This window comes from Nyctereutes procyonoides, unplaced genomic scaffold, assembly GCF_905146905.1.
Source record: "Nyctereutes procyonoides isolate TBG_1078 unplaced genomic scaffold, NYPRO_anot_genome, whole genome shotgun sequence".
Classification (NCBI taxonomy): Eukaryota; Metazoa; Chordata; class Mammalia; order Carnivora; family Canidae; genus Nyctereutes; species Nyctereutes procyonoides.
The window spans coordinates 551,994-579,283 of record NW_026575135.1 but is presented as its reverse complement, the minus strand read 5'-3'; the positions used below and the strand labels follow the sequence as shown (position 1 = coordinate 579,283).

Here is a 27,290-nt window from a genome sequence, read left to right as displayed (position 1 = left end):
TATTTAGTAGTGTCAAGAAACAACAACAAAAAGGCTACCAATTTTCATTACTTCTCCCCAAAAAATGATCAATCAAGTTTCAAAAGATTTAGTTTCAAAAGAAAAAAGGATTTTCCCTCAATCATAAAGAAAACACTTTGCTGACTATATCTGACATTAGGAAATTGTTGTTTGTTGTTGTTTAGGTATGGTGACAGCACTGTGTAAGTATTTTGTGATACATATGTAGATCAAACCACACTGTACACCTGAAAGACACACAATGTTATATTCAATTATCTCTCGATGAAGTTAGGAAAAAGGAATACCTCTCTCACCCTTGGTTTCCTCATCCATACTGTAAAGCTACGAGGTCAGATGGCAAGTGAAAAGGTATGTAAAGGAACCTAGTACATAAGCATTCACATACAAGTCTGTCCCTCCACCAGACTGTAGATGCCCAAGTCATTCTACCCTCAGCTCCTAGAACAGTGCCTGGCCTACAGGAGGCACTCAGGTTTGTTCAGCCTCACACCAGATCCCTTAAGAGGCCCAGCACCAATTGCTGGCTTTGATTTTAGTCTCTAATTTTAGTCATCTAAGTCAGTGTGTTATACCAACATGCAAAATGTTTTCTTAATAAGAGAGGATAGAGAAACTAATTCATGTCACCCTTCTATTATTACATTACCTTAGCATGTAAACCCTTTAATTCAAAATTAATGCTGGGAAAGATTTAGAGAGATAGTCAGTGGCCTCTAATTATCTTTGCTGGGGATCACTTAGTCTTTTAGGAATACATTGCAGTTTCCTCGCTGATCCAAAACACAGACCTTACCGTGTCACCTTGGGGCTTACATTTCTTTGTTACTTTTAGCATAAATGTCTGAGCATAACATACAAAGCACTTTTTTTATTCAATGGCTGCCAACCACCCAGCCTCAAATCTCACCAGTCCCTCTTCCTCCCTCACATATCCTATCCTTCCCTAATCAAGCCACTCAGGACTATAGTTCCCTAAACAGGCCACACGTGTGCTTTCTTACCTTTTTCACACACTGCTCCCTTTTCCCAGAAAGCCCTCCTCCTCCTCCACCTGGTAATTCCTATTTCAGCTCAGACAAAACTTCCTCCAGAAAGGCTGCTCTGACAACATTCTCTGCCCCTACTGCCATCAAAAATCCGGGCGAGGAGTCAGTCCCTCTTTGCTCCTGTAGTATGTGCACACCACCACTGTGATGGAACTCGTCACACTGCAGCAGTCTGATCTTCTGTATTCTCCACTAGGTTCTCAAGGGCAGAAACCACATGGTATCTATCTAGCCCAGCACTAGGTGCACAGCAGGTGATTAACAACCATCTGATAAATGAATAAGAGAATCTTATTTTGTTAACATGGGAAGCCCAACGCAAACTTATTGTCAAAAGCATACCCTATTCCCTATTACCGAAGTAAAAATGAATGCAAATGAATGCACCGTCCTAGTAAAATACAGTTGAAAGCCAGTTTGGGCACTGAGACCAAAAAAAAAATTATATATATATATATATATATATATATATATATATATATATATAATCACATGGAGGTGCTTGGCTGACTCTGTAGGAAGAACATACAACTCTTGATCTCAGGGTCATAAGTTCAAGTCCCACACTGGGTATAGAGATTACTTAAATAAACTTTAAAAAATCAGGTGAAAAGAGAACCTGAAATCTTTTCTGGTTAAAAAAAGGCGGGGGGGGGGGGGAGAAGAACGAGGAAAAAGGAGAAAAGGGAAAACAAGAAGGTATCATTGCAGATTGGTTAGACTGGTTAACCAATAAGGAAATAGAAAGTAATTGCTTCTTGATACTTGTGACTTTAGTCCCTGAAGACTACTTCATCACTGATTTTAAATGTATTTCCAAACGAGTGATCTATCATATAAAATCATCAACTGAAATAAATTTAGCAAGAGAAATTCTTCCAATAAACTGTTAATAGACTTGTTGTTAACAAGAAAGATCGCATACTAATCAAAATAACACTCTAGAACAATCAATTTAAGTAATCAATGATACTTTTCTTGCCCAGAATATCTGGAGTCCATTTGGGATTTCTCAACAGAAGTTTCACGCACAAGTTACACAATGATTAACTCACATAAAAGTAATTAATAGGTGGCAAAATTTTGTAGCAACTCAATTATCACTATTTGATATTGTCTCTATATCCCACAAACTCTTACACTGGCTGAAATGGCTCTCAGCTTTTGGATGTTTGCCGTTTGCCCTACAATGCTACCCCTACCTGATGTATAAAAGTACTTACCTGACTCATAAGAGATAATCTAAAGCATTCTCTTCTGGAAACCAGTCCACTGAACTGATCAACTAGGCTAACAAAAAAAAGTAAAAGTGAGATTTACACAGTCACAGTACGTGAGGAAATGCTTTGGTCTTTCCAGGTACAGAGCACAGTTTCTACTAAAAGTCCTCAGAATCAAAAGGAAAACCAGTGAGGGTGGTAAACAGATCTATGGTATGGACAGAAAGACAATAACTACAAATCAGAAGACACTGAAGGCAGCAGGGGGAAAAATGCATTAAAACTAAAAAGAGTGGTTGGAAGAATATAATAGAGCACATGAAACTCAATCTACTTTCAGATTGTTATTTTGCTCCAATAGAAAGAGCTCGGGAAAAAAAGAGAGAGAGAGAGAGAGAGAGAGAGAGAGAGAGAGAGAGAGAGAGAGAGAGAGAGAGAGAGATTTGGGTTTAAATCCCAACTAACCAGTACTTCCCAGCTAGTGACTATTGGGCAAACAACTTAACCTCATTTCAGACATAGGTTCTCTGTAAAACAGGGTAATCCTACTAATTCAGAATTGAAAGGATTAGAAGTAGTGAAAAATTAAAGAGATTGAAAGTAGTAAAAGTAAATAGGATTTCAAAGTGTAATAATAAGAAGAGCTAACATGTAGAAGGCCGACTTATGCAGGCATTCTAAGTATTTCACATATGTTATCACTTAATCCTTATGAGAACCTGATGAAGTAGGTGCTATTCTTAGGCCCATTTTACAGATGGGGGAATTGAAGCATAGTCCAAGGTCACACAGTAAGTGATAGAATGATTCAAAGCTAGGCGGTCTGGCTCCAGATGATAGTTACCATTAATAATTCTTAGCTTGAACACAAGTTCTCTTTCAGCTTGACTCAGTTGTCCTTTTGTTCCTTCCAAAAAGCTAACCTCTAAAAGCCACAGAACACTGGTCTGCAGTACCTTTCTGCTTTTCCACCTGCCCTTGTACAAATAATTCCACAATTACAGGACTTCATTTCCTCATTTTTTCAAAGTGAAATACTAACTACCCTAGGTTATTATACTTTATAATACAAGATACAAGACTGTTTGCCCAACAACCCTTTTTTTTCCCTAGAATAGATGCAATCTCAGGATATAACTGGTTATACAAAAGGGGACCAAAAAAAGGTTTCATGTCAAGCAGGTATGATACTTTAGGCCTTTTTTTTTGTGGCTAGTGACTATTGTGGTAGGTCTGGGAAAGAATTCCAAATTGCCTTCTTCAGGTTATGCTTGTAAATGGGAGGAAGAGGTAACCAGAGACGAACAAGGCCATTTCTGGCCTCACATTGTAAGTGGTCCAGTTGGAAAATATGCCAGAGTGCTTTGACTCTGCCATCGACATTCAAAGGCCTTTCTGACAGTGTCATTCCCAGAAATAAATAATTTACTATTTAGGATTGTTAAGTTATTGTATAAATATTTACTGAGGACCTACCACATACTAGGACTTAGCCTAGGTTCTAGGGACACAGTGGTTAAAAGAGAGAGAGAGAGAGAGTCAAAGACGAAAATCTCTGCCCTTGTGGAACCTGCTACATTCTGGTGGTAGTGGGCAGGAGGATTACACTTGGGTTCAGATATTTATTGAGTATTTACTGTGTGCTGAACACTATCCTAAGTAGATGCTAGAGAGTACAGACATCAACAAGACAGCCTATAAGCTACCTGAGGACAAGCAATAGAGTCGTTTACATAAACAAGTAATACTTAAAACAAGAATGTCTAAAAAGCAAGCAATCAAAAGCTATGATATACATAGTAACACTAAATGTATAAGGTACAACAGCATAGCAGGCTGCCTGGATGATGTTTTTCAAGTACAAATAAATTTCTCAGGTGACATCTGTCACTGTTTTTGGCAGCCTACTATCACTGTATAATTTCCCCACTATTTTAGAATCTGTTCCCATCTGGGGAAAGAAGCCTGGCTATCCTACCACAAAGGTTCATAATGCCAGATGATTGTTTTCCCTGCCCCCCCCACCCCCACCTGCATCAGGGCTGGAGCAAGTGTTTAGTTTGAAGCTCCAACAATCATACCCACCCTCCACTTGGAATTAGCAACTAAAGATTCAAAGGAATGAGCATGAGGCCCTTTTCTCTAGTAGCAGATGAGATGGTTACAGTACCTCATGTTAGCGTCAACGCTGTAAACTCCAGCATCCAACTCAGTGATGGGGTCAGTGGCATCTTCAGTGGACCTCTCTGGGGCACGACTGAGCATTATCTTTAGTTCCATATCCTGAATTTGGTTCCCCCTGGAGGTTCTGTGAAACCTTCCATATCCTTTTAATAAATTCCACTTCTGTTTAAATCAGCAAGCATTGGCTTGTGTTCCTTACAATTAAGGCCTTTATTAAAACTGAAGGAGATTCCAGGCAGAGGGAACAGTATAAGTAAAATAATAAGAGGCCAGTTAGTTAGCTTACTGATTCAGAAAGGAGGCTCTGAGGCTAGACAGATCAGAATCCGAATCAAGGTTCTGTATTTCACTAGCTATGAGACTTTGCTCAGTGTGTTTAAACTCTCAAAGCCTTGATTCCTACTTAGTAAAGTGGGGATAATAGTGCATATTTCTCTTTAGGTTCTTTTGAGAAACAAGGCCATGATAACTTATTTAAAGCTCCTAATATATGACACAGAACAAGACCTCCACAGATGATTGCTTTATTAATAATGACGATGATAAGCATGGTATTTGGGAGGAAATATAAGCAATTTGATTCTGCTGGCATTTAAAGTATAAGGAGAAGGGTGCTAGGAAATGAGGACAAAGATTATGGAGAAGTTACAAGTCATATTAAGAAACTTGAGCTATGGGCTGGGATCACTTATGGTGATCAAATAGGAGAATTATATTGAAGTATAAATGTATTAAACTAACTAGAAGAATGATATAACCGGGTTTTGCACTGGATATATTTCTTCCACAGCTAGCTCTGTAGTTCAGCCTGACCTCTGTGCTTGCACACTGCAGGATGTAGTAAGATACACTGCTATTACTGAGTCTTGCCATACAAACTGAAGCAATTTCTTTCTAATAAATACAAACTGTCGGGGCACCTGGGTGGCTTAGTGCTCGAGCGTCTGCCTCCGACTCAGATCGTGACCCGGGGTCCCCAGATCGAGTCCCGCACTGGACTCCCTGCATGAAGCCTCCTTCTCCCTCTCCCTGTGTCTCTGCCTCTGTCTCTCATGAATAAATAAATAAAATATTTTAAAAAAAATACAAACTTCCCAAAAGTCTGCGTATATATATCATTTGTCAATATGTCTTGCAACTGGATCAGAAGGGGCTGGGTCTATACTTGAAATAACAGCTTCTCCTTTGTCTGATGTGTCTCTCAGATCCTCCTTTGCGTAAGGAGGGAAGTCTGTAACGTGGGGAAGGGGAATGCACCCTCGGGTGATTGGTGAACTATGAACCACATTTGCAATTCTGAGATTCTTCTGACTCTTACATAATCAGATATTACCTCGTACTTTTTACAACATATTGTTTTGCACCAGCATCTTGACCTAGAGTCCATATTAAGTTAAAGATGAAAGACTTTATTGTCAAGTCAAGAACCATCAATACTACCATTTTGCAGTGTGTGGTATTTCTTGCCAAATGCTAATAAGCATTGCATTGCCTCTCTGTTAGCACTAAGCCTTCTGGTGCTGATTTGACAGTCTTACAGTTAGTTCTGCTTTACATCTATCATGGGTGTCTACCTGTTTAGTCTCATCCAATTTCCACCGTTATTTCCTCTCCCCACCCTTACCCCACATCCATATCTACCTCTGAGAAACACTCTTTGATCTAATTTTGATTTTCCCAGTAGCTACTGAAATCAAACCAGAGTCACTGTGCAATTCAGAATGAGTGCTGAAAAGGACAATATAAGGGCTTCCTGGGGGATGCTAGGGAAGGTGACAAAAACAGAACCTAAAAAGTGTTCTGTACCCACTGAATGCTTTATTCCATTTCTGCTACTGCTATCTGCTTTGACAGTGCAGCATAGTTTAGTTAAAAGAAAAAAAGAACACAGACTTTTAAGTCAGACAGAGCTGGGTTTGAATTCTAGGTCAACACTCAAGCACCCTATTAGGCTGGCACCGTTATACTCATGTTACAGATGACGATATAGAAGCCCAGGGAGATTATGTGACTTGGGCTGTGTATGTGCATGTTATATTTGGCATGCTTTCAAAAATGTCAATGTGCAACCAATGTAAAATTGAGTGGTCATGTCTCTCTATAGGCCCCAGTCTTATTTTCACTTTACTGGGTCATTTGTGGCTAGAGCTCAATACCTACAAAAGACCCAGAGGATTACATACCTGCTAGAACTGGACAATGGCTGCTTCAGGGAATCCCCAGAGTCACCATCTTTGCATTTGCTTTTTGAAAATAGCTTCCATTCAGCTCAGTTCCGAGCAGTACCATTACTGTGTATCTGGCAATACGGCACAGGGTAATTCTGGCTTGGCCTCGGCCACTCTTGACAGGACAGGAGGTAGCCTTTTGCATCAAGCATATTGGTCCTACCTGTATCTTAGAATCACCTGTTAGAAAAGGTTCATCTGTGACAACGTGCAAGTCTTCTGATTACCGATGTGTTGCCAGTCCCCAGATCACGGCAGGGAAGCTGACGTGTATTAATCTCGAATTGACAGAGTTCGCTCTGCTGTTTTTTAAACATGGTGAATGTAATAAAGCAATATTAATAATAACGACAGCCAACTCTGAAGGTTTACTACGTGCTGATTATTAAGCACAACTAAATCAAGTTTTTTTTATGCGCATTAATTTAATCCTCTCTCAATAACACTATAGTTCATTACCTCTTTGATTTAAAAGTTATAGCCTTTTCTTCACAAAACTCAGAGAACAGAGATTATTATGTGAGGTAGATATCAGTTTCCTGGAGGCCAGAGTCAATTTTTTGGCATGTTCTTTAGCACAGAATCCAGGCCTTTTTTGGCAATATCTGAGCCAGGCAGATGGGCACTTTGACTTTCCTCAACATAGAATTGAAAATATCAAATGCCTGGCGTGGTTCCAGACTGCTTTGGGCTTTTGAGGACCACTTGAACCCAAAAAAATCGTGCTTGTGCTACAACAGACACATGAGAAACAGTCGCTAGTTTGGTTCTGACAAGGAGTACCAAGTCTCAAGTAAAGCGCATTATATGGAATCTGAGATCTCCATTCAAAATGGATTCACATTCTTTTTGGTGATATAACAAATAATTTAAATGTGGTGAATTATTTCCCATTTTGATCTGTCATATACTTGACTTCAGAAGAGTGCTAAATCCAACTCACATGTCTGCTTTTTATTTAAAAAAAAATGATTTTGTGAGAACAACATACATTTGTGAGCAATGTATGTAGTAATTAAATATTAAACTCGGGATCCCTGGGTGGCGCAGCGGTTTGGCGCCTGCCTTTGGCCCGGGGCGCGGTCCTGGAGACCCGGGATCAAGTCCCACGTCGGGCTCCCGGTGCACGGAGCCTGCTTCTCCCTCTGCCTGTGTCTCTGCCTCTCTCTGTGTGTGTGACTATCATGGATAAATTAAAAAAAAATAAAAATAAAAATAAAGAAATTTAAATATTAAACTCAATCAATGATTAAAAAAACTATCGTTTAGTTAATTTTTTTCTGTAATTATCAGGAAGCATCTAATACAGTTACTTAGCATTCAGATTTTGATCATTCAGATTACAGTAATATCACTAATACTACTACTCTCAACTTCAATTTGAAAGATTTCCCATTTTAAAACGTTAAAAATACTTGAAATATATTATGTTTAAGGGGTGCCTGTGTGGCTCAGTCAGCTAAGTGTCTGCCCTCAGCTCAGGTCATGATCTCAGGGCCCTGGGATCCAGCCTCACAGGTGGCTCCCTGCTCAGCGGGATGCCTGCTTCTCCCCCTCCCCACTGCTCACGCTCTCTTTCGCACCTCTCTCTCTCAAATAAACAAATAAATAAAATCGTCATATAAATATATATGTGTGTGTATATATATACATATATATATATATACACACACACATACACACACAATGTTTAAGAGCAGTATCAGAGCAATAATACATCCATACAGAATTATCTCAATGACAGAGAAGGGAATAAAGTAAATATAGATGTAAAAAAATTCTCTAGTTTCCACTAAAATGTTAACTTTATAGTTTTCTGAGTTCATTTTTTGTCTTTACACTTCTTTGCATTTTCTAAAATGAACACATTATTTTTATAATCGTAAAAAAAGGTTAAGGGAATCCCTTCTATACAGCTCAGCCAAAAGTAATATTAAACATGTACAAAAGAGCAACTTATTTATTAAGTTTAATATGAGATAAAGATTATTTCATTTTCTCAAGGTAGTATATGAAGAAAAATAATACTGAAGCATCCCAAACTTTAAAAAAATACCATTACTGTCTATAAATTATACAAATATATAATTACAAAACAGTATAAAATTATACTTTGCATAAAGAAGCCACATTATAAATGCATCTGCTTCTCTGTTGCGTTTAGTCAAAAGCTATCAGGAAAGAATACCAGAAAACAGTTCTAATTCTATAAAGCCACTGCATTTGAGAAAAGCCCACAGAAATCTGCACGTGAGACTTCTCAAAAAATCTTGGAAGACTGAGCGTAAGGAACAGGCGTCATCTTCTAGTCAGAGAAACGAAGTCCCAGAGCCATTTAAAAAATATATGTTCAGGGACCTACACAGTGAATAGAAAGGCAGACTGGAATTTAGTTCTGACTGCTCTTCTACTGATTAGCTAAACCATTCGGCTCCGCGTCTGTGGACAAGTTGAAGCAACGAACTAACTTAGAAACTAAAACCAGTCGAACAGGATAGGTTTGCATGCAACACCAACAATTCAACATAATAACACCCAACAGCTAGATTGCTTTGTGTTTTTGGTACACTTTATAACTATTCATTAACCCACACAACATCAATGGACGGTGGGGCTATATTGTTAATGCATTTCATACACAATGAATGAGTAAAAACATACTGAAGGATTACAATGACTATAAAATCAAATGAGAAACCTACAGCAGAAAAAGTCCAATGCCTTCCTCTAATCAAACTTCAATCCACAAATAAAACAGGGTAAGTTTGTTGAAATACTTTTTTCCTTATTTTTTTCATTAATACTTCCCAAACTGAACATAACATCCTAAAAATGATAGATGAGACTGAAGAGGACCCAAAAGCAACAGTTCATTCAATTTCCTTCAGAGATGACAACATGTAAACTTTCCCCAGAACATTTTTTTAAAAGATTTTTTTATTTATCTATTCATGAGAGACACACAGAGAGCGAGCAAGAGAGGCAGAGACACAGGCAGAGGGAGAAGCAGGCTCCCTGCAGGGAGCCCGACAGGCGGGACTCGATCCTGGACCCCAGGATCACGCCCTGAGCGGAAGGCAGACGCTCACGGGTCTGCTGAACAGTCACTGAACCCCTCAGGCATCCCTCCCTAGAATATTTTTTTTAATTTATTTATTTATGATAGTCACAGAGAGAGAGAGAGAGGTAGAGACACAGGCAGAGGGAGAAGCAGGCTCCACGCACCGGGGGCCCGACGTGGGATTCGATCCCGGGTCTCCAGGATCGCGCCCCGGGCCAAAGGCAGGCGCCAAACCGCTGCGCCACCCAGGGATCCCTAGAATATTTTTTAAGGATTACAACTTTAAAAATCATTTCCAAAATTAAAAGGAATTAGAAAATATTATGTTCTCCCTATAATTAACAATGCTACTCATAATCTCTTCTTTTTGCTTACATACATGAAGTAAAAGCACTAGATTTTTTTAAACAAATAATAAAAATATAGTAAGATGCCTGGTAATACGCCAGTTTCTAGGAAGCATCTAAGACTGAAACCAAAGTTACAAAAATGAGTTACCTACAGAGTCTACAATTTACTAAGTAGGATCATTTAATATTCTCTAGTCAGGTTGAAAATATTCCTACTCCTTATCATTTTCCCTATGACCACACAGAAATACATTGCTTTTTCCAACCGAATGAATTTCCCCTTCTTTCAGAGCTGAGCTGTCTCCCTGGCAAGCATATCATATAGAACAGCTGTTATATTACCAGTATAAAAGCAATTTCATCTCATCTAATTGCAAAACATATGGGCAGAATGAAACCGAACTTTTGGGGGCTCTGTATCTTTAAAGGAAGAAATAATCAAAGTTCTTCTATTGGTAAAAGCTGTGAACAATGCTATGAATTCTGATTTTGCACAATTTAAGCAAGATATATTTCACCAAACTTCTTTAATTAATTTTTAGTGCATGTTTTACATCCCCAAACAGAATGACGTGGATAAAGAACCAGCTCCATTTTCAGCCTCTGCTAAGATCTCAGCTAAACCTGCCCTAGAGATAATAGATATGTCTATCCTACTCTATGTTTAAGATTTATCAGGCCTCAAGAATAGTTTCCTTTCTTGAGTATTGTCTTCAGTAATCTATTTTCTTCAGAACCACAACTCAATGAGACTAAGCAAATATCTCGGATGCAGATCACAACTGCTGAGTCAATGTCAAGAATTAAAAATTAAACTAGCTCTGCTGATATCACATGACTTGATCTCACATAAATAAAAGTTTACCAAGCTTATCACAACTTTTTACCCATTTTTTTCCATTTTATTCATTTATTTTATTACTGTGAAGTGAAAATTAGAAAATTCACAAAAACACAGAGGGGTAATTTAAATGACCCATAATCCCATTAGTTAGCTTTAGCCACTTCACATTTTGGTATATTTCTCTTTTCCTAATGTATATTGCTACAAAATATAATAACATATTATATTTAGGCTGCATAATAGTTTAGAGATTACCCTAATTTCTTTATCACAGAAGTTTAGAGGAGAAGAATTTCCATTTCAAAAATCTTTACTGAAAGAACAAAGGCAGTATGTAAACCAAATGAGAGTGGAGCTGATTCTGGGGCACCTGGGGGGCTCAGTCAGTTAAGTGTCTGCCTCTGACTCAGGTCATGATCCCACGGTCCTGGGATGGAGCCCCACATCAGGATCCCTGTTCAGCAGGGAGTCTGCCTCTCCAACTCTTTTACCCCTCTGCTCCTGCTCTCTCTCGCTCTCTCTCTCAAATAAAATGTTTTTAAAAAGAGAGAGTGGAGCTGATTCAAGTGCGGGCGATGACGTAGGGGTGCGAGGTGAGGGTTGGGAGGGCAATGATGTAGGGGTAGGGGTGAGAAGTGAGGGTTGGGAGAAGGGCCCAGAAGTAGACCCACCTGGCCTCCTCAGTCTCTATACTTGCTCTAAGTAAGGTTCATACTAGTCCTGTAAGTGAACAGTGAAAGGAGAAGAGTTCACTTCTAAAATAAGGGGAAAGGCCATGAGGTGACGTTATTTTCCCCAAGAATATACTGCAAGTAGAGTGCAGCAACAAGCATGCCCTCTTCCTCACTCATTCAATCATTAAATATTTATGGAGAATCTGTTTTGGGCTGGACACTAGGGACACAACTGTAAAGAAAATGAATAGAAGTCCCTGCCCTCATGGACTTTTATAAGCCTGATGTGTCTAAAGAAGCTACTTTTCCTTTCTGAGTCTCTATATTTGCCATCCATAAAGCACGGATAATAATATCAACAGCATTGTTGAAGAGTGAAGTGACATGATGTATGGGGGAAAAGAATCCCAATAGGTAAGCAGACACATAATAATATGTGCTCAGTTAACAGCACTTACTATTCCGGCCAAAGTGTCAAATGTTAGGTTGGATTCGCTTCAACGTGGATGGGACTGGAGGGTATGATGCTGAGTGAAGTAAGTCAATCGGAGAAGGACAAACATATGGTCTCACTCATATGGGGAATATAAGAAATAGTGAAAGGAGAGGAACTGAGTGGGAAAAATTAGTGAGGGCGACAGAACACGAGAGACTCCTAACTCTGGGAAACAAACACAGGGTTGCGGAAGGGGAGGCGGCCAGGGGGATGGGGTGACGGGGTGACGGGCACAGAGGGGGGCACTTGACGGGATGAGCACTGGGTGTTAGGCTGTATGTTGTCAAATCGAACTCCAATAAAAAAACAATACACAAAAAAAATATTAGGTTGGAAATGAGAAGTGAGAGTGTCGAATCTCTTTGCAACTAACGTACTGATTTGAGGCAATACACCTGAAATTGTACATTAAGATAATTCCAAACAGATTTCTACACCAGAAAATAAGTAAATAATGTATTAATCTGGAAAAAAAAGGAAATTTACATGAGCCTGCCCAATCAAGTGCCATAGTCCACCTGGTCATCTCCATCACACTTACTTTCAAGGACTAGTAGGCTCTTTAATTACCCACAGAGTGCCTGGCAAAGAAAATATAAAGAAATCTTCATCCTCAAATACCGTCTTTCCATCCCTTAATTATGGGTGGCAAAATCAGTCAAAGATTTATATTTAACAAAATAAACTTAAAAGACAACAGTTTGAAATACAAAATATCAAATGTGAACCCACCAAATACCTGTAAAGGTTGGTCAATATTCACCAATTGAAGTGCTAACAGGAAAAGAAGTTAAGCCTTTATTCACTCATGTACTACCCAGAACTCAACTAAATATGGATGTCAAAGTCTTGGAGACTCCAAGAACACCTTGTAAACTGTAAAGTACTGCACACTTGTTAATTAATCGAAGCACTCTGTTCACTAACCTTAATTAGATTTCTACAAAGGAAATTCTGTCATTCAAAAGATCAAACATTTATTTCTCAACCAAATTAAACATATGCAGCCCTAATCCACCTGCCCAGTAAAAACATTTTATTTATAAGTAGAAAAAATAAATTTGCTACTTTTTCAAAGTACTTAATTTTTTTTTTTGAAGCATAACTTCTGTGATGACGGTTTTTTCTGTAGTGTTCCTCAGTTGAAGAAAGAAAAACAAAATCTAGGCAATAAAAAAAGAAAAAAACAGCCCAGAGCAAAAAGAAAAACTTTTCTCTCATTATTTTCATAAAGAGAGAGTTAATATCATGTCCTGAATACTATATAAATTATGACACTTTCTTCTCAAATAGGCTTAGTGATCTAAATTAAATAGACTAAAAAACAAATGCATAGGATAAAAGTCAAAGTCACAGAGAAAGACAGACAGGTTTTGTTCAGAGTGCAAAGTGTTCAACCCTGTGCACCCTGTTACCAGGACATCTTCAAGGACATCTTTTGTTCCTCCAGAAAGACTTCTTGGAAGAATTGGGCTTTGAGGAGGCACTGAAGGAGGACAAAGTGGTAAATTGTTAAATAGAGAGGATAATTTGATTCCTTAAAGAACATGAAAGAATGGATGGGGCTAAGAATAAAAGACAACAATGAGAGGGACATATAGAGGAATTTAAAGTGAAAAAATGAGCAAGGAAAACAGAGGAGAGCTTTTTCCCTTAATGAAGGAAAAAAAAATGGGGAGAGATTTCTTGTGACGATACTTATCTGTGAAACAGTAGCATTACCACAAGGATTATGTTGACACAAATTTATCACATGTACTTAGAAGCGACATCTACAAGGATAATTTTTCAGATAATCTTTTACTGTGTTCCAAACACATATGTGTCCAAACATTATCTTTTTCATCACAATTTTAAAAATATCCCTTCAAAGTTACTAATATAGTCTAGGTGTTGTTTCCAGTGAAAAACAGATAAACCAAAATGTATACTTTAAAAGAGACTAAGTGACCACAGAAAAGGTGCCTGTAACATAATCTCAACGTTAGAAATAAAGATTTTTATACCACATCTACAGTAAATAAACAAAAAATCAAGATCAAAAAGCATGAATTAAAGCTATTTATAACTAAAAATATCATCTAACACTGTCTTTCAGCTAAACGAGATCTTATATTTCTATTCTCTTCTGATCTATTAAGTGCCCTAGAGCAGTAATCTCTCTACCCATAATTTACCCATCGGTAAAAACAGTACTGTGCTACTCTTCTTCCATTCTTTTTATAAGGGTGCCAGGACGTCTGGAAGTTAATATATACATGTTTTGAAACGCTGAGATGAAATGTAATGCACACTTTAATTTTATGGGTTTGAAAAAAAAAAAAAACAAGATAAAAAGACCTAGTCAGATTATTTCAATGTGTAAATTTTCAATTAGCCAGAAGGCTTCCTGGGGTCATAATTCAGAAGATTTGAAACTAACATTATGGTGCTTAACTATGCTGTTCCAAAAACAAATCAGACCAAGGAATTTCTACAGAAATCTAGGCACTTAGGCCAAGAATAAGATACAGTAAATTTGAGAAGTCCCTGGGCCTGGTCCTAAAAAGACTACAGACAAACATCTCTATCATAGACCATATTAAAATATAATCAAAGGAAGAACTAGAACTACAATTTAAAACCACAGTTGTAAAACACTGTAAAACGAAATCCAAAGAGGTGAATGAATAGATACAATGGAGTGAAGGGAGTAAATGCTAGTAGAACAGTAGGAATTTTCTCAGATTAGTATCCAAGAACCAATAATTTTTAGCAAAACAGTTTCCTTCTCTTCTCTTCTTTGTAACTATATCCTTAAAGGCCAATAATACAGATTCTGGAGCCAGCGTGACTAAGTTTGAATCTACGATCTGCTGTAACTGGGCTTCTGTGAGCCCCAGTTTCCTTATCTACAAGACGAGGATAATAATAGTATCTGACTCAACTGTACCTAACTGTTGTAAGGATTAAATAAATCGATGAAAGTAAGGCACTCAGAACACTGCCTGGGCCAAAAGTATGTACGTGTTTGCAATTACTGTTACAGTGGTCCATAAGCCCTCCGACCTGATGCCAACTACCAGAAAATCCAAAACCCCCAATTTTTTCAACTCTGGCAGCAAAACCTGACCCAAACAAATGCAGGGCTATTTACAGTCTTTAGTTATCCCACTCACTGTAAATATACAGGCCTTTCTGCTACAAATATCTTAATGTATTAGATCATAGGATGCTGCCCCAGACTTCACTTAATTAAGCTCACACAATATTTATTAACTTCCTAAAATCCAGGAAAAAAAAAAAAAGATCTAAATTCTGAAACACATCCAGCCCACAGGTTTTGGATAAAAGATCGTGGACTACATTACCTTTGGAGCCTGAACAATTTCTATGTCCCTAAAATGAACGGCATCTTCTTAAAGAACCACAAGCAAATAGCGCTCTGTGCCTAGAGCAGAGAATTGTAGGATGAAAAAAACTGTACTCAGTACAGTTAGGAGGGCCCTGTACACCCAGTTTGTTCCTTTCAAACAAAATCCATTCATGATATTTTACTTACATGTCATATTAGTCAGAATTTTCCAGCTCTAAATTCTAAGGCTTGCTTAAACAAAGCCTATTCTCTTAACTTAGATCATAAATGAGTGATTAATGCTCTTTGGGGGCATTAATGTGGTCCTGAATCATGCATACCAAATCACAGAACTTTGAGCTAGAAGAGACCCTTGAGAACTAAACTATTACTCTTTCCCTTCCAAACTATTTTATCATCCATAAATTTACTCTCCCCAATGAGGTAAGAATAACCTGCTCTAACTTGTCCTTAGACTCTGTCTATAGGAACACCCTGTGGGTGAATGTGAATAAACTGGGTGGGGTACACTGACAGACTTGGGATCTAAAAGGATGGCTTGAATCTCACACAATAAATCTACACGCCTGGCAAACGTCTCCGTTCATACTTTAGAAAATAACAAGAACTTCCCAGTCCGGAATGAAGAAACACTCATCTAGTACATGTTTTGTTTTGTTTGTTTTGTTTTTTAAAAAAAAAGGCCTAGTTATCTTAATGGACTCAATGAGTCAACTTAATGTGGCTGCCAAAAACGCTACTGTGATTAGGAACCCACTACATCAACAGCAGTACAGCATCCAGAAGGAACGAGGTAACTGCCCTCCCTACCGCAAGCTAGTCAGGACACATCTGCAGTATTATGTTCAGCTCCACACTTTGAGAGAGATGCAGGAAGACTGAAAAAGTCCAGAAGAGGGGTGACCAGGACAGTGGGGAAATCCAACACCATGTCTCGTAAAGAACAGTTGAGGGAGCTGAAGCTAGGTGCTCCAGACTCGGAGAGCTCGGGATCACATCCCAAAGTCCTGAAGAGCAGTCATGGCACAGAGAGAGCGGACTTGTGCATGGCCCCACAGGGCACAGCCACGGCCAGTCGGTGTCAACAACAGAGAGAGAGATTTCAGCTAACTCTTGGAAGTATTTCTTAAAATGTGGGGCCACGCTAGGAGGTAGTGGTGTCTAGCCCTAAAGGCCCGCAGCTTTAAGAATCAAACATTTGTCATCACCTTAGTCTCTTACTTCTGGTAACTACCGTTTTCTGGCATCACAGCCCCTCCCTCAACTCTTCTTAAATGCCTACCCAGCCAACCAATCAGCCAAATGTTTTGCCAAGCCTGTGGGAGGAAAGTGCCTGTTTGCTGGGCAATTAGTTTCAGTTTGCAGATCAGGTCCTTATAAACAAAAGAGGGCCCTAATTGAGGGGCAGGAAAGAGCTCTCAGATAGGCCCCTATGAAAGAAATTCTTCTTAAGTCAAAGAGCGGCTAGAAGACCCATCCCGTCCATCATGTATCATCAAGGGCATTCAGTCCTCACAGAACACTAAGATAAACGCCCAGCACAACCCCATCTTCCCAAATGCCAGGGGAGCCAACTCTGCAAGTCAAACGAGGTCTCTCAAGATCAGCTAGACGCGTGTACTGTTGGAAGCAGACTGGACCCCGTGCTCAGATCAAAAGGCCATCCTCCATCGTGTCACACCCGAAAGCTAAAGCCACCTGGCAACAGGCCCACAAAGCTCAGGTCAGCCGCTGAGGACCAGACACAGGCAGCCCACCGAGAACTCACACACACGGCGAGTACGAGCTATGTTAGCGCTAAGACACAGAAGAGCGACCGAAGTCGGACAGGCTTCTAAGACTTTCATCACCCAAAGACCACGACAGACATAGGTCCCCGCTAGTCCACGGAGCTCGACTAAAGCCTGAGCAGTTCAGATGGCACGTATCAATCAATCCAGCTTTACCCCACGTGCCGTGGGGTCCTCCAAAACTTCAGCTGAAGGACTGGAGAATATGTCCCTGATGGACTTAACAAGAACACATTCTTCTCTGGGCTTTTTAAAGCAAATCCCAGAAGCAATCTAAGTGTCTGTACGTAAGGGATTGGTTTTTAAAAATCACATTATTTTTATACCAAAAAATGTGACTGTCAAGACGAATAAGGTAGATCTTAAGTACGGACATGGGGGGGGGGGAGTTCACAATAAGTAAGCGAATACAGCAAGCTGTAAAACAGTACGTGTAGAATTATTTTGAGCTTTTATAACTATTCTTAAAAACCCTCTGTGTACGTATGTTCATATACGCCCAGAAAAATGTCTGAAAAGAGATCAAACTGTTAACAGTAGTAACCTGTAGGAACTGACAGGAATTAGGAAGCGGTAAAGGAGTGACTTTCACTTTTTCCTTTGTAGACTTCTGGTTGTTTGTATTTTTTGGAAGTAAAGGTCTGTGATTTAAAAACACCAATACAAAAATCATAAAGGGGGATCCCGGGTGGCGCAGCGGTTTAGCGCCTGCCTTTGGCCCAGGGCCCGATCCTGGAGACCCGGGATCGAATCCCACGTCAGGCTCCCTATATGGAGCCTGCTTCTCCCTCTGCCTGTGTCTCTGCCTCTGTCTTTCTCTGTGTGTGACTATCATGAATAAATAAATAAAATTTTAAAAAAAAATCATAAAGGTAAAACACCATCAACTACGCAGACTTATCATATAGTAATTATTCAAAATAAATGATCTTGCTACTAACTGCTACTGTGTGCTTCAAACTAGAAAATCTAATTCATCCTTTTTCTATTATATTTTACTGCTACAACAACAAAATTATCACATTACTACTAGGTCTCTAAAAAAAAAACAACAACAGCAACAAAGAACAACAAAAACTGTTGTCTTTAGGGATCCCTGGGTGGCGCCGCAGTTTGGCGCCTGCCTTTGGCCTGGGGCGCGATCCTGGAGACCCAGGATCGAGTCCCGCATCGGGCTCCCGGTGCATGGAGCCTGCTTCTCCCTCTGCCTGTGTCTCTGCCTCTCTCTCTGTGAGATCATAAATAAATAAAAATAAAAAAAAAACTGTAGTCTTTAGAATAACACACACGTGGTGCTTGCTCTGCACCGGGAACTGTTCTAAGCACCACAAATGTATTAACTTAGTTAATCTTCGCAGCAATCCTATGAAGTAAGTACTATTATTATCTTTGTTTTGCAGCTGAAGAGGGGTTAAGTGACCTGCCCAAGATTACACGGTTAATAACGGGCAAAGCCCGGACTCAAACCAGAGTCCACACTGCGAGCCACTGCGCTTCCTGTCTCCTTAGGAAGATGTCAATCTCTCTATACCAAAGCCAAAAAAGGTCACAGTCAAAATCCAGCTAGTTAATATACTCCTTCAAGCTAGAAGAGACGCAAACTTAGCTTTTTATGGTCGAATAATCTACGTTCCTACTGATGTCAATGCCAAGCTCCCACCCAAGACTCAAGACGGTATCAAGACTCATAATCATGTGGGCAAACTCTCTACAAATTCAAGTATAGTCCAAAGTCCACGCCTGACTCTACAAGCAAATCACCGAGCCTAGGAATCAGGTCAGAGACCCATTAACCTGAGTCCAGCCTGGCCCACAGTTTGGGCCCATCCGCACACCCCGACTTCGGCAAAGGAAGCTCCTGCCTGACGTCCTGACAGGGTAGCTTTGATTTGTTGGGTTCCAGGCCCACGTTCGATTAAAAGGAGGCGAGAACAGGAGTTGTCTGGGACTTTGCTTCCATCAGCAGGAAGAGGAGCGGTCTTCTCTGTGGGTTCGAGACAGACACAGGCGTCCGACGCCATCCTCCGGGCCGAGCACTGTGACGGGGGTGGGGGGGACGGGCACCCCCACTGGCGCTGTGATTTGTCCCAACACACTGACCTTGTAATTGAGGAAGAAAACCACGGGGCAGGGAAGGGATTTAACCTAATTCACAGGCGTGCGCAACCTAGATACACACCTGTCCCACAGGACCCGCCGAATCCACTAATTTGCAGGGAAAACATGGATTACAAAGGCTTTTTTTTTTTTCTTCCCTTTTCCTGGCCTCGAGCGGCCCTCCTGGCGGTGCACGCCCCAGCCTGTGGCCCACCTGCGGGGGCGCCTGCACAGGTGAGCGCAGCACGCCCGGGGCACGGCGGCGGAGGCTGGGGAGGCCCGCGCGGACCCTGGGCCCCTCCGCCCCTCCGCCCCTCGGCCCCGGGAGCCGCCGCCTTTCCAACTTCCCGCAGCGGCCGGGCCGAGTTTGCGGCCGCCGCGGGGTCGGGCGGGGGGCGGGGAGCCCCGTCTCCGCAGGCGCCCGGGGAGGCCCAGCTGGGGGGGGGGGGACTCACCTGGGGGCGCGGCGGCAGGTGCGGCAGGTGCGGCAGGTGCAGCGGGCGGGAGGTCGGTGGGCGGCGGGCCCGTCGGGGTCGGGGTCGGGGTCGCGGCCGAGGTCGGGGTCGCGGCCGGGGCTGGAGTCGGGGTCGCGGCCGGGGTCGGGGTCGCAGCCGGGGTCGCGGCCGAGGTCGGGGTCGGAGCCGGGGCTGGAGCCGGGGTCGCGGCCGAGGTCGGGGTCGGAGCCGGGGCTGGAGCCGGGGTCGCGGCCGGGGCCGAGGTCGCGGCCGAGGTCGCAGCCGGGGCCGGGGCCGGGGCCGGGGTCGGGGTCGCGGCCGGGGCGCGGGGCGGCGGCCGGGGCGTGGGCGGCGCGGGGCGGGCCGCGGGCCGGGGCGGGGCGGCGCCGGGGTCCGGGTCCGGGTCCGGGGCCGCGGGGGCCGCGGCGGCGCGCGGGGCGTGCGGCGAGGGGGGCGGGGGCGGCGGGGAGGCGGGGCGGCCGAGCGGGCTCCCCGGCCCCGCGCCCCGCGCCGCGTCCACCTGCCCCGCGGCCCCGCCGCCCGGGACGGTCCCCGCCGACACGGCGGCGGCGGCGGCGGCGCAGCAGCAGAGCAGGGCGACGGCGCGCAGGCTCGGCAGGCTCCTCATGGCGCGCGGGGCTCCGCCGTGCGTTCACGCGGTCGTGGCGTCGGCCGCTCGGGCATCCCGCCGTCCCCGCACCCGCGCCCGCGCCCGCGCCCGCACCCGCACCGCACCCGGGCCGCCGCCGCCGCCGCGCGCATCGCCTCCTCCCTCTGACAGGCGGCCGGCCCCGCGGGCGGCCCCAGCGCGCAGGCAGCGCCCGGCCCCGCGCGCACGGCCCGCCCTCCGCGACGGGCGGCCGCGCCGGCCAATGGGCGCCCGCGCCGGCCCACGTGACCCGCCCGGGCCCCGCCCCCGGGCGGCCCCGCGGGCCAATGGGCGGGCGTGCGGCGGGGGGCGGGGCCGGCCGGGCGGGGGGCGGCGCGGGCGCGTCTGCGGCCCCGGCTCGGGCGGCCGCGGCTTTGTCTGCCCGGGGAGCGGGGCGCGGGGCGCGGGGCGCGGGCGGCGGCGGCGGGCGGCGGAGCAGACAAAGGACGCGCCCCGCGCTGCTGCTGCTGCCCCGGGCGGGGTCGGCTCCGGGAGCGCCCGCCCTGCCGACAATGGGGCGCCGCGGGGGGGGGTGGGGGCGGGGGCGGGGAAACTGAGGCCGCGGGCCCACAGCTGCTGCGGGGGACCCGCCCCGGTCCCCGAGGGCGCCCCGGGGCTCCGGCGGCCCGAGCGAGCGCAGCGGCTGCCCGGGGGCGCGGGGGGCGCAGCTCGGCGGGGGGGACCTGCCGGGCGGGGCTCGTCGTGCGCGGCCTCGGGCATCTGTCCGGCGGCCGGAGGGCGCGGGGGGCGCGGGGGGCGCGGGGGCGCGGGCCGCGCGGTGTGGGGTCGGCTCCCGCCGTGCTCGGAGGAGCCCGGGACGAGAGGCGGTGCGCGCGGATGGAGCAGGTGCAGATCCACGTCCTGCTCCCGCTTCTCCGGGGAAGCAGGTGGACAGGCCCGTCCGCGGCCCGCGCCCTCCTGCGCGCCCTTCCCGGCCGTTCAGACCCCGCCGCGGACCCACACTCCCAGGAGACTTCCCTGGGGCCTGGGGGTTAAACGCCCCCTCCCGCTTGCCCACTGCCCTTTGCTTATCCGCTGACGGTAGTCCCGGTGGATCGACCTCTCCCGGCCTCTCCCTAAAAGGACTAAGGACGGTTTTCAGAAACAGATAAACGCGGTGAACAGAAGCGCCCACGCGGCTTCTTCTCGTCCCGCGGGCGCGCGTCGGCCCTGGTACCAGAACCTGCCACGTAGGCGTCTGTGTCTCCCACCAGGGCTGTTCTCTCCGTTCTCGGGGCCCACGGGGCTGATGCTGATCAAACGGGGTCAAATTGAAAAGAGCCTGTGGCGCCCTGGAAAGAGCTCATCGCCCGACACTTAGGGTCAGGCAGATCTGGCTCATGACTTGGCCGGATGTGTGGCCTCGGAGGAAATCTCTTACCTTTCTGAGTCTCGGTTTTCTCATCTAGAAAGTGGGTCAATAAATTCTGTCTCACTGGGCTAAACTGAGAATTGGAGAGCGGTTTTCACAGAGCCTGGTGGACAGAAGGCGCCCCCCCCCCCCGAGGGCCGGTTGATTTTTCCTTTATCCCAGTGCTAACTTTGAGCCTTGCTGGCTGAAGGACCACAACAAAACCTCTGCGTCACAGCTTCCCCATCAGGTGACATGGCCTGACAGCCGCCCTACCAGCTATCTGCAGTGATAGCCGAGAAACGCTGGGCTGGCCCCGAGATGCGCTAGATCAGAGACTCCCGGCAGCAGGGGGAAGAGCTGAGGCAGCTTCTTTGCCTGGAGATTCACAGAAAGAGACGAGAAGTCCTTAACCAGAGTGATCCCGGCCTGCACTCTGCCTCGGACAGGGATTGGCCCAGGAAGTTGAATTATTTTGAAAGACAGTTTTAGTGTATGACTGACCATTCTTTCAACATTTGATTCTTTAAATTGTTTGCTCTGCCTCTAAATCACAAGATGACTTGTTTTTTTTTTAATCTCTTAGGAATAAAGGATGCCTGGGAGGGCCCAGTCGGTTAAGCATCTGCCTTTGGCTCAGGTCATGATCCTGGAGTGAGTCCCACGATCGAGTCCCATGCTTGGCAGGGAGTCTGCTTCTCCCTCTGCCTCTCTCTCTCTCTCTCAAATAAGTAAATAAAATCTTTTAGAAGAAATTAACATCTTATTAATAATATTTTATGTTTAACAGTCAGAAACACTAGGGGCACCTGGGTGGCTCAGTCGGTTAAGCGGCTGCCTTCAGCTCAGATCATGATCCCAGGGTCCTGGGACGAAACCCCACGTCATCATTGGGCTCCCTGCTCAGCACAGTCTGCTTCTTCCTCTCCCTCTGCCCGCCTCCCCTTTCATGCTCTCTCCTACTCTCTCCCTCTCTCTCTCTCTCAAATAAAATTTAAAAATCAGAAATACCTTACATACCCACTATCAAAGGTATTAGTATGTCTGTTCAGTTTCATCATATAAAGTCATTACAAGGGTGGCTCTGAAGACAATATAGTACATAGTCATAAGAGCTCATTGAGCTCTTACTGTGTGCTAGACGTTACACCAAGAGCTACACGTGAAATGTTTCCTTTAATCCTAAAAAGAACCCCAGGAAGAAGGCACTATTATTATCCTTATTTTACAGATAAGGAAACTAGGGCACAGACAGGTTAAGCCACTTGCCCAAAGATACTTAGTAAGGGATAGAGCCAGAAATCAAACTGAGGCTGGCCAGCTATCGTAGCTCCCTTAACAACTGTGCTGTAAAGGGAAAATGATGATGATATAATGTTAAGGAGAAAAGGAGCGGGGGGAATTATAGCTCTGACTCTGTGTGTAATAGAACGTTGGCTGGCACTTTCCCTGCTGCTCCAGAACTGTGGCTAAGACCCAGGGCTCTCAGGAGAGCTGTCAACCCACCCATGACCTATGGGGCCGCGGAACGGCAGGGGTCAGAGAGGAGGAGCAGCATGAGCTTTCTCCTGTAGGCAATGCGGACGCTATAAAGTGCCCTATCGGATTCCTTTTGTGTACTCAGTACTTAGCACCGTGTCACACACACAGGAGTGGCTCAGGAATTGTTTGTGGAGGGGCGCCTGGGTGGTGCAGTGCGTTGGGCGACTCAACTCTTGGTTTCAGCTCAGGTTGTGGTCTCGGGGTCATGGGATCGAACCCTGGGTCCGGCTCTGCACTCAGCACAGACTCTGCTTGAGACTCTCTCCCTCTTCCCCCTCCCCAAAGAAATAAATAAATCTTAAAAAAAAAAAAGAAATTGTTGGTTGAACTAAATGGAGCCTCACCAAATGGCAAACACTGTATGAATGCAGTTTTGCATTCATAACGTATTTATTCTCAAAAGGTAGGGCCGTCCCCACACTGCCGACCTCTGAAAGGTGAAGGGATTTGCCCAAGCTCCAGCCAGTTCCGAAGCCCAGGCTCTCCTCAAGACTCCACAATCCATTCACGCGGCCACTGTGTGTTGCACATAGTAGGAGGTCGGTGGACATATGCTGAAAAAAAAAAGGACACATACGTACCACATTTTACCCCCTTATACAAGCAGAATTTAAGAAAAGAGCAGCTTTGAAGAGTATGAAAAGAAGAGAAAGAATAATAAAAAAAATAGATGCAGCTCAGCAAAATAACTTCATCTCCCAGATTCCAATAAAACATGGAAACTTTCCCCTTTCTGTTTCATTGAAACAGCAATGCTGACATGGACAATTTCTAATCCTGCCGGAGCCTGGCCTCCTATCAGATGTGGCCAAATGCAAGCTCTGGCATCATCTGCAGACAACTTTAGGATTATTGGGGCCGCTATTAACAAGTCTGCCCAGCAAAGGGCACTAACAGAAAACTCACACGGGGGGTACAAATGTCTAAAAAACACGAAATGCTGTATATTCAACTTAAGTAATCAAAGATTTGCAAATTGAAACAATGAGTTACTTTTTTTTTAACCTGAATTTCAGGCAAGAATTTTTAGAAATTGATAATACTAGCTGGTGAGGAAGTGCCTTAAGAGTGTAAAGTGAGGGCACCTGGGCGGTCGAGCCTCTGCCTTCGGCTCAGGCCGTGACCCTGGGGTCCTGGGATCCTGCCCCATGTCGCTCCCTGCCTGCTGCTCCCTCTCCCTCTGCCGCTTCCTGGGCTCGTGCCGTCTGTCTCTCTCTCCCTCAAACAAATAAATAAAACCTGAAAAAAAAAATAATTGCCCAAACTTGGAAGCAGCCACGATGTCCGCCAGTAGGTGAATGGATAAATAAGCTGGGGCGCATCCAGACAATAAAATATTATTCAGTGCTAGGAAAAAAATGAGCTCTCAATCCATGAAAAGATATGACGGAATAGTAAATGCAAAAGCAAATCACATTCTATATGATTCCAGGTGTGGGATGTTCTGAAAAAGGGAAAACTATGGAGACAGTACAATATATTATGATGGCTACATATCATTACACATTTGTCCAAACCCATAAAATATAACACTGAGGGTGAACCACCGTGTAAGGTACGGACCTGGGGTGACTATGACGTGTCACTGTAGGTTCATCACTCGTAACAGATGGACCAGTCTGGTGGGGGATGTTGAAAGCCGGGGAGGCTGTGCTTGTGCGGAGGCAGAGCGTATATGGGAAATCTCTGTCTCTTCCTCTCAATTTTTCCCTGAACTGAAAACTGCTCTAAAAATAGTCCTATGAGGGACACCCGGGGGTGCTCAGCGGTTGGGCATCTGCCTTTGGCCCAGGGCATGACCCTGGGGTCCTGAGATCGAGTCCTGCATCGGGCTCCCTGCACGGAGCCTGCTTCTCCCTCTGCCTGTGTCTCTGCCTCTCTCTCTCTGTGTCTCTCATGAATGAATAAAAAAATAAAATAATTTTTAAAAATAGAGGATAGGGCGACGCAGTGGCTCAGTCAGGTAAGCATCTGACTCCATCTCAGCTCAGATCTTGATCTCAGGGTCTGGAGTTCAAGCCCGGCATTGGGCTCCACACTGGGTGTGGAGTCTACTTTTAAAAAAATGTAAAAAAAAAGGGGGGGGGACTGTTTATACTATGATCTCAATGTAGGATATATGTAAAAAAGACCAAAAGGAAAAACACCAATATAGGAATAATCTTTGTCTCTGAATGTTTGCGTTGTGGGTAAAGGTTTCTTCTCTTATTTTCTTGCATTTTCCAAAATTTTTTTAAGATCTTATTTTTCTTAATATTTATTTATTTATTTGAGGTGGGGAGGGGCGAGGGAGAGATGATCCCAAGCAGACTCCACGCTCAGTGCGGAGCTGATACGGGGCTCAATCTCATGTCCTTGAGATCATCACCTGAGCCAGAGTCAAGAGCCAAACATTGAACCGACTGCGCCACCCAAGCGCCCCTTAAGATTTTATTTTTAAGTAATCTCTGTGTCCAAAGTGGGGCTCAGTCCCGACCGCGAGGTCCAGAATCGCCTGCTTTACTGACTGAGCCAGCCAGGTGCCCCTGTGTTTTCCAAATATCCGTTCACAACAAACACATGGCCCTTCAACGGGGAACCACCAGCAAGACAATTCACCTGGCTGGGGGGGAGGTCGGCCAGCCACATCCCTGACCCGCCTCCGCGGTATCTCAGGAGGATGAGAGAAGGTCCTTAGTCATAAACTCACATTAAGTGCAAAGCACCTTCCCCAAACAACGAAGCCAAATGTTGAAGTCCCGCTTCAAAGTCCTTCTAGAAGATGCTAAAAATAAGCCCAGAAATGCATTTGCTGCCGTTCTCGGAGACCTACTGAAGGACGTCATTCAGGGTGGGCACCAAGGCAAACCCTCGCTCGTCATCAGTGTTGGCCGTAGAGCAAAGAATGTGAGCCGTTTGGGGGACGAATGGGGCCAAAGCTTCGAAAGTCGCTCTTGCCCTTAGATTGCTGGAATCGTAATAAAGGGGATCGCTGATAGGTGCAGAACACAAGCTTTCACTATCATTATCTCACTTGAACTTTGCAGTCACTCTGGAGGGAGGATGGACCAACAGCAGTAGTGATAATATTAGATAATAAGTCGCCGACCAACACTTACCAGCGCGGGCGGCGGTGCTGGCCGCTCCGTGTACATTGGCCCTTTTTTAGTCCTTATACTGCAGAGTAGGAGTGATCATCTCCACATCGGTCGGTCAGCACATCGTCCCTTAAAGAAGTCAAGTGGCTTGCCCAAGGTCACCAAGCCAATAAATGGAAGAACTAGGGCTTATGGCCATTTATTTAATCCTCAAGTCCAATGCTCACTGAACTTCCTCAACGTTGATTATCTTTTACTGCTATTATTAGGAAAGATATCGGTGTGGCATAGAGTTCTGTGTACGACGCGGGCCCTTCTAGCTGTATAACCTTGGACAAGTCACTTGGCGGCTCGTGTGTGGCAACTTCCTCCTCTGTAGAATTAGGGCCACAACATCTATCTTATAGGGCTCAAGATCAAATAAAACCCTGCCTAGGAAGTTGAGCCAAAGCCTGCCCAGAGAAAACATGCAATCGACACTGGAACGCGTCTGATTCTCCTGAACCTTTTCTTCTTACGTAGTGGGTCGAGTGCAGGAGAGCAAAGTGTCCTTGGGGTTCAATATCCAGAAATTCTAGACTCTCAGAGGAGTCTCCTTGACCCGCTTGCACAACCTCACCCTTCTTGAGGACCCCCCCACCCCTTCATTAGAGTGCATACCTGTTATTGGAGTGGGTACCCTGCATCCAGCACTGGCAGAGAGGCAGGAGTGGGCACTTGACTCCTTGGGCCCCCCCGAAAAGTCCAGACCTTTAGAACTAAGAAGCTCTTTGCTGAAGAAGGGCCCTGGCTGGCTCAGTCGGGAGAGCATGAGACTCTTGATCTCAGAGTCCTGTGCTTGAGCCCC

The 27,290-nt window shown here is 44.8% G+C and overlaps 1 protein-coding gene across 1 annotated transcript in view; it reads right to left on the bottom strand.

Moving 5' to 3' along the window:
• The window catches only part of MEGF9 (multiple EGF like domains 9), an 85,640-nt gene extending 59,140 nt beyond the window's left edge, over positions 1-26,500 (bottom strand). Inside the window, exons 1-5 of the mRNA XM_055302194.1 lie at positions 26,465-26,500; positions 21,045-21,346; positions 20,566-20,851; positions 20,237-20,476; positions 19,825-20,137 (exon numbers count right to left, since the gene is read on the bottom strand). Of these exons, the coding sequence (XP_055158169.1) occupies positions 19,825-20,137; positions 20,237-20,476; positions 20,566-20,851; positions 21,045-21,346; positions 26,465-26,500 (1,177 nt within the window). The remainder of the gene's footprint in view (positions 1-19,824; positions 20,138-20,236; positions 20,477-20,565; positions 20,852-21,044; positions 21,347-26,464) is intronic.
• Between the last annotated feature and the right edge of the window lie 790 nt (positions 26,501-27,290).